General features: G+C 41.6%; 1 protein-coding gene across 1 annotated transcript; it reads right to left on the reverse strand.

Annotated features, from left to right (window-relative positions):
* Positions 1-2,773: 2,773 nt before the first annotated feature.
* LOC112072751 (nectin-3) lies at positions 2,774-8,015 on the reverse strand (the record flags this gene model as incomplete). Its single annotated transcript, XM_024140138.2, has 6 exons — positions 2,774-2,835; positions 3,238-3,280; positions 3,408-3,507; positions 4,065-4,219; positions 4,461-4,563; positions 7,670-8,015. Coding segments are annotated over 6 exons (783 nt in total), but the record flags the coding sequence as incomplete, so codon positions are not given.
* Between the last annotated feature and the right edge of the window lie 248 nt (positions 8,016-8,263).

Here is an 8,263-nt window from a genome sequence, read left to right on the forward strand (position 1 = left end):
ACACTGAGGATTGATCTATAAGGGTATGAAAATGACCGAGTGAAAACACAGATCTGTCAATCCTATCGAAAAATGCTGTGTGGGACTTGAAGCAGGCTGTGCATGCAAGAAGCCGTCGAACATGACACAGTTGAAGCAAACTGTAAGGAAGAGGGGGCAAAAAATGTCCACAGTCTAAGTAAAGAGACTGATAGACAGTTACAAGCAACGGTCTACCATGAAGTTGTTTATGCAAAAGGGGGCAACACAAGCTATATTAAGCTAGGGTGTACATATTTTCTTGCGGCACATCATGGAATTGCATTTCTGTTAGATTTTTGATTAATAAATGATTTGCAAGTTAATCTTTCTAATGTCAGTTTAAATTAGGTATACCTTTGATTCTGTCAATAGTTTCTATTTATATAAGTGTCGAAGTAAGATTACATATCCATCTGTCAAATATGCTAAACAAATTACAACTTTCTAGGGGGTGTACTACTTTCACATAACTGTACCTCATGAATAGACAATAGCTCCAAATGAAATATATTTTTTAGAATATACCAAAAAGTTTGGGTCATCTTAGAAATGTCCTTGTTTTGAGAGAAAAAAGCATCATTTTTTGTCCATTAAAAATAACATCAAATTGATCAGAAATACAAGTGTAGACATTTCTTAACCTTTCACGAGCCTCTATCCCCGGGGTCCGGGAGCACCCCCCACCCCCCCCACACATAATTAGCATAAGCTAGCATAGCTTCACAAGTAGATATAGCATCTAAATATCATATTAAATCACAAGTCCAAGACACCAGATGAAATGATACAGATCTTAGTGAAACCACCATTTCAGATTTTTATAACATGTTTCAAGGGAAGACAAAATATGTAAATCTATTAGCTAAACACGTTAGCAAAATACACCACTATTCTAAACTCACATCAGTTTCTTACTCCTTCAGGTGCTATCACCAAATTCGGCTCAAACTAAGATATGTGATATCCACTAACCAAAAAAAACCTCTTCAGATGACAGTCTCTGATAAACATATTCATGGTATAGGATATTTTTGTTTAGAAAAAGTGGCATATTTCAGGTAGAAATCACAGTTTACAATGTGCACCACCATCGCAATCGACTAGAATACTAGATAGAGCAACGTGTATATGACCAATTTACTCATATCATAAAACACATTCATAAAATAGACAAAGGCATAGCAATGGAAGACCCAGTTCTTGCTTGATTTCAGACCATATTTCATGATCTAAGCGTTTTTCAGGCGAAAACACAATAAATCGATTAAGTTAGCATACACATGTGCAAACGTTACCAGAGCATCGATTCACCCAAAGAGCGCTCTATAACGTAAATACCGCCAAAATATATTAATTTTTTCACTAACCTTCTCAGAATTCTTCCCGATGACACGTCCTGTAACATCATATTACAATATACATATACAGTTTGTTCACGAAAAGGTGCATATTTAGCCATACCAACACACCGTGGTTACACATAAAAATACTAGGAAATAACCATCATAGCTGTACAGTCATCTATCAGATGATCTAGATGTTATTGTAAAGCTAATCATATATACTTGACAAAAATACGGGTTTACAGGTAATCGAAGACAAAAAGTTCTTAATGCAACCGATGATTTAACATTTTCAAAAAATATCCTTACTTTTCAATACAGGGTCCTAGCGCAAGTGAACTATAACCAAACAAGAATTTGGGCGCGAAATATGCGTTTAAAAATATTTCGCAGAAACACGAATTTATACATATTAAATATTGCCTTACTTTGGAGCTGTTCTTTTCAAGATTCTTGGGCAGATCCTTTCAATGTATAAACGTTTCTTTGGTCGATAGGTGTCGCTGTCCTCTTCGAAATGTCCACCACTTACGACGACAGCGCCGAAAACGTGTCCCTAACTTTCGAGTCCAAACAATAAATTCCTCACAAAACGCACTAACGGATATAAATTGCTATAAAACGGATTCAAATAACTTACATTATGATGTTTTAACAACTGATTGAACGATGAAAACATGAGCGGAGAAATTGCTGGTCTATGAAAAACGAGTGGAGACGAGGCAGGTGATGGTTCACGCTTCAGGCGCACGTTGAGAAAGGGCAGGTCTCTGTAACATTTGGTCATTTTAAATGTGTGAAGTCCCCATCGATTTCATTAGAAACGTGGATGATACAACACCCAAGGAAGACGTAGGCAAGTCGGGTCTTACATATAGCTTCACTGTCGCCTTTAGATAAACAGACTCCAAGATCAAGAGTAAAATTTCGGAAATCTGAACCCTGTCATGAAAAGTGCTGTAGAGAATTGTTCTGTACCACTCAGTAGACCAAAATTCCAAACTTCTATATGAAACTAGAAGGTGTTTTCTATCCAAATAATAACAATAATAGGCATATTGTACGATCAATGATTGTTAGCACGAGCAGTTTAATTTGGAGACCACAAAATATCGCCTAATGCGAACGCACCCTATAGTTCAAGAAGTAATGTTGTAAAATGACATAGGTGTAGGCTGGAATACCCGCTGTCCTCCGCGTCTCTTTATTCTGGTATAGAGCCAGTTGCTCTGTTCTGTGAAGGGAGTAGGACACAGCATTGTACGAGATCTTCAGTTTCTTGGCAACATTTGATATTTTTAAATTTTCTCTTCAAAACAAGGGACATTCTAAGTTGAACCCAAACTTTTGAACGTAGTTGTATAATAGTATTTTTTTAGAGTATAATGATGTGTCTCTTACATCCTGAGTACTTCCTCCTTCCTGGTTTGGAGTGTTAGAACCCAGATGTCCCAGGTTCATCTTCCTCAACCTTGTCATCAGACATTATAACAGTATTATTACATTGCAAAAAGTGGCTGATGTGATAAGTTGATCACACAACAATGGTGGACATTAACATAGTGTCACGTGTGCTCCCTCTCCGGCCTCTCGGTCACCAGGCTACTCGTTATGGCGCACACCCGTCATCATCGTTACGAGCACCTGCTCATTATCAGARTCACCTGGACTCCATCACCTCCCTGATAACTTCCCCTATATATGTCACACCCRTTGGTTACTTCCCCAGGCGTTATTGTTTCTGTTTCAGTGTTAAGTCTGTGCGTTGTTCGTGTTTCTTGTTTTGTTTTATGTTGCGTTTATTTATTAAAACACTCACTCCTTGAACTTGCATCCTGACTCTCAGCGCACATCATTACACATAGTCACATACCTGTGGTGGTGCCTGGAACTGGTGATTGGCAATGATTGTATTCCTGGGATATCGTCCAGAAAAAAATATGATATTAATTTGAGCCAAATCAATATATGATCATCTCATGAAAAAATAAGTTTTTTCATAATGCAAAATTCTGTTCATAATATTACAGTAGTTGATATTACCAAGTAAATTGTCTGTTTTTGCACCGGTACCATACAAGTGCAGCAGCAACAATCAGACACGGAATGGCAAAAAGTAGAACCCAACAGACAGCAGAGGTCTCTGTGAGGAGTGGGGATACAGTTAATAAGAAACAGTCTGTATTTACAATTACATATSATTTTGTTGCCATAACAACCATCGTGGCGCTGATGCAAACATTTTCCTGCAGAAAGCAAAGAGATAATACTGGGTTAAAAAACATGTACATATACAGTAAGAGAGAAGTGTGTGTCATGACCATCTTAGTTAGTGGTTATACAGTAACTTCCTWTAGYAAGGGGAATGAGGCCATAAGTCMGATACTAAAARATGCATRGATACTAACACTGATACTAACACATGCTGTGAAATATAAGTGAGCATCTGGCTCAACTTTTATCCATGCTACATCACACTTCTCATAACCTCATATATGTGTTTTATGTGTATAACAGGAATGGCTGTATTGTTACCAGACAAATTTCCCTATGGGACAATAAACTATTCAATAAATCAGGCAATCAATCAACGAACCAATCAATCAATAAATCACATAACAATTAGAAGCAATTTATAAAGCAGTATAAGCAACCAGTATGTATGCATGTGTGTGTGTGTGTGTCTAAGGTGCTTCTCACCAGAGGATGTGTGGACATAGAGGGAGCCAGTTGCTCGTCCGTAGGGGTTGGATGCCTCACAGACATAGAGACCATTCAGCTCAGAGCTGAGACTGAGGAGGTGCAGTGTGTCTCCTTCTGCTCTCACTGAAGACCCAGGCCATGGCTGGGCCACTCTGGGAGAGAGAGAGAGGAGGAGAGAGGCTGAATGTATGTGTGTGATTGTGTGATTGTGTGCGTGTGTGCGTGTGCGTGTGTGAAAGACAAAGGCATAATTTGACTGCCAGCATAATTCAACAACTGTCCTTTAGATATGAAAATTCTGAAGCTTATAGCTAATTTAGATCTCATGTCTTAACAAGTGCAGATAACATTTACATTTAACTGAACTTAACTAGTTTACATAGGAGTGAGTACCTGCTCCAGGTGTAGTTGGGTTGTGGGTTACCATCTGCTACACATAGTAAGACTGTGGCTTTAGAGGTCTCACTAAGTGTAACGTTCACTGTCTGAGATGGATCTATGAGAGAGAGAGAGAGAGAGAGAGAGAGAGAGAGAGAGAGAGAGAGGAGAGAGAGGAGAGGAGAGAGAGAGAGAGAGAGAGAGAGAGAGAGAGAGAGAGAGAGAGAGAGAGAGAGAGAGAGAGAGAGAGAGAGAGAGAGAGAGACGAGAGAGAGAGAGAGAGAGAGAGAGAGAGAGAGAGAGAGAGAGAGAGAAGAGATGCAGAGCCTACAGGGAGGAAGTCAGTGACTTAACAGTGTGGTGCCAGTACAACCTCTCTCCTCAACGTCAATAACCAGGAGTTGTGTTGGAACTATTGGAGAAAGAGGGAGAGCAACTTCCATATCAACGGTGTTGTGGAGCGGGTCGAACCTTGTTCTTTGGCGTCCACATTAGTGAAGGATTAACATGGTCCACACTCACTCCCACATCCTGAAGAGAACGGGCCTTCAGCTCCAAGAAATTTTACAGCTGCACTCTCGAGAACATCTTGACTGCCTGCATCACCGCTTGGTATGGCAATTGCACCGCCCTTGACCAAAGCACTCAAAGGATTGGTGACAGCCCAGTACTGTACATCACAGGGACCAAGCTCCATGCATCTCTATATCAAGTGGTGCCAGAGGAAGGCCCGAAAATTGCCAAGACCTCCAGCCACCCAAACCTAATGACTGTTCACTCTGCACCGTCCGGACAACGGTACCGGAGCATCGGCTCTAGGGCCAACAGGCTCAGAGACAGCTTCTATCCATAAGCATAAGACTGCAAAATAATAATTTATGGTACCTAAACTATCTGCACTGACTCCATCTTGCACTGACGCGCCCACACTAACTAGACTTTAATATTCACACCATATACACACTCACTCACACACCAACACTACACTGTCACTCCCACACACAAATCCCTCACACATTCAAACACTACATACCACACAAACACACAAACAAACACAAATGCATACTGACACAACACAAACACCACAAACACACACAGACACTCACACACTAACATACTTACACACACTTCAACACTCATTTGCTGCTGCTCAACACTGGAGCCCCTCAGGGGTGCGTGCTCAGTCCCCTCCTGTACTCATGTTCAACCCATGACTGTGTGGCCAGGCATGACTCCAACAACATCATTAAGTTTGCAGATGACACACACAGTGGTGGGCCTGATCACCGACAACAACGAGACAGCCTATAGGGAGGAGGTCAGAGACTGGCCGGGTGGTGCCAGAAATAACAACCTATCCCTCAACATAATCAAGACAAAAGAGATGATTGATGACTACAGGAAAAGGAGGACCGAGCACCGCCCCATTCTCTCGTCGATGGGGCTGCAGTGGAGAAGGTTGAGAGCTTCAAGTTCTTTGGTGTCCACATCACCAACAAACTAAGAATGGTCCAAACACACCAAGACAGTCCGTGAAGAGGAAACACAAAGCCTATTCCCCCCTCAGGAAATAAAAAGATTTGGCATGGGTCCTCGATCAAATCAAGTTCTACAGATGCACCATCGAGAGCATCCTGACTGGTTGCACACTGCCTGGTACGGCAACTGCTCGGCCTCGACCGCAAGGCACTACAGAGGGGTAGGCGTACGGCCCAGTACATCACTGGGGCTAAGCTGCCTCCCATCCAGGACCTCTACACCAGGTGGTGTCAGAGGAAGGCCTAAAAAATTGTCAAGACTCCAGCCACCTAATCATAGACTGTTTCTCTGCTACCGCACGGCAAGAGGTACGGGAGCGCCAAGTCTAGGTCCAAGAGGCTTCTAAACAGGTTCTACCCCCAAGCCATAATACTCCTGAACATCTAGTCAAATGGCTACACAGACTATTTGCCCCACCTCCCCCGTCAACACCACTGCCACTCTCTGTTGTCATCTATGCATAGTCACTTTAATAACTCTACCTACATGACATACTACCTCAACTAACCGGTGCCCCCGCACATTGACTCTGTATCGGCACCCCCTGTATTTTTGAAACTGCACTGGTTGGTTAGGGGCTCGTAGTAAGCATTTCACTGTAAGGTGCGTACTTGTATTCGGCGCACATGACAAATAGACTTTGATTTGATTTTCTGCTCTGTTCTTTATTTTATCTTATTATATTTTATCCGGATGCCTAGTCACTTGACTTGCCTTCATGTACATATCTAACCTGTACCTCGTCTCTGCAGCACATTGATCTGGTACTGGTCCTCCTTGTATACAGCTCCATTATTGTGTATTTTATTTTATTCCTCTTTTGTTAGATTATTTTTTTTTTATCTCAGCATCGTTGAAAAGGATCATAAGCAAAGCTATTGATGAGAAAGTCTACACCAGTTGTGATAGCGCCATGTGATAAGCAACATTCTATTTGATTAGAGAGAGAGAGATTATGGTGCAGAAAAGGGCCAACGCTGCACTAGACGCACGCCACTTGACTGAAAGAGAGAGAGAGGTGGTTACAGTTACTGCAGGTATAGAATATAAATAGACCTACACTCACACACCCATACCAAGAAAGATATATTACACCTATAACAATGACAGTACAGTCTCTGAGCAGTGGGAAGGGATGGAACTTTCATCCACATATGAGGCAAAATTCWYAGAATTCTGTTATTTGTCAACCTGGTCTACTTTCATTTCTGTTTGATAGATTACTTGTAGTAGAGGAGCAGTYCAATGGAAGCCTTGTCAAGGTCCATATCACTCTGTGCCTCAGAACTATGTTTAAGCTTAAGACAACAACAGTTGTTACAGGCCAAATCAAAGGCMTTCTTCTGTTGAAAGGATTTTACATGGAACCCTAAAGGGTTCTACTTGGAACTAATAGGGGTTATTCAAAGGGTTCTCCTATGGGGCCTGCCAAAAAAACATTTTTGGTTCTAGGATAGCACCTTATTTTCGAAGAGTGTATAGACAGACATGGACTGGTTAGAGGGGCTACTAGGCTACAGCCAGTGAAGACAGTGACACTCTATACATACAGTGGATGTCTATGGTCTATGACAGTGATAGTGGAGTATACATTTACAGTGGATGCCAATAGTGTAGGAGAGTGGTAGTAGAATATATTTACATTGTCTATAGTGTAGGAAAGTAGTAGTGGAGTATATACTTACAGTGGATGTCTATGGTGTAGTTGTAGCTCCTTTCTGTTACCAGGGCAGACTGGTTGACCACACACTGGACCTGTTGCTGATTGGCTGCTCTGGTTGGCACCCCGAGCAGGTGGCTGAGGACTGTGGTGGTGCCGTTGGCGTGCTGGGTGGAGTTAGTCACTGTCTTCAACAAACTCCCAAATGTACCGGTCTTCCACTTTACATCTGCCTGTGGCTTGGCACCAGCAGCCACACAGATTGCCAAGATAACCTCATTCTCCCCAATGACAGGAGGAACATCAACTGTCACACTCACCACTGGAGGAACTATGGCCACAAAACAAACAAACAGAGAACAGAAAACATGAACAATTCACTCCTTATAATTTTTTTAATTTTATTTCACCTTTATTTAACCAGGTAGGCCAGTTGAGAACAAGTTCTCATTGACAACTGCGACCTGGCCAAGATGAATGTGGAACTAAACATGAAAGAACAACCAGAACACATACAGCCCGTCATGTGAAACTTACCCAAATGCTCATGTCACATGACCAACAAACTTTAAATAAACCCTTTAATGTTCTCTATCTGGCCAATTGCAATATACATCAT

Source organism: Salvelinus sp. IW2-2015, unplaced genomic scaffold (assembly GCF_002910315.2).
Source record: "Salvelinus sp. IW2-2015 unplaced genomic scaffold, ASM291031v2 Un_scaffold2023, whole genome shotgun sequence".
NCBI lineage: Eukaryota > Metazoa > Chordata > Actinopteri > Salmoniformes > Salmonidae > Salvelinus > Salvelinus sp. IW2-2015.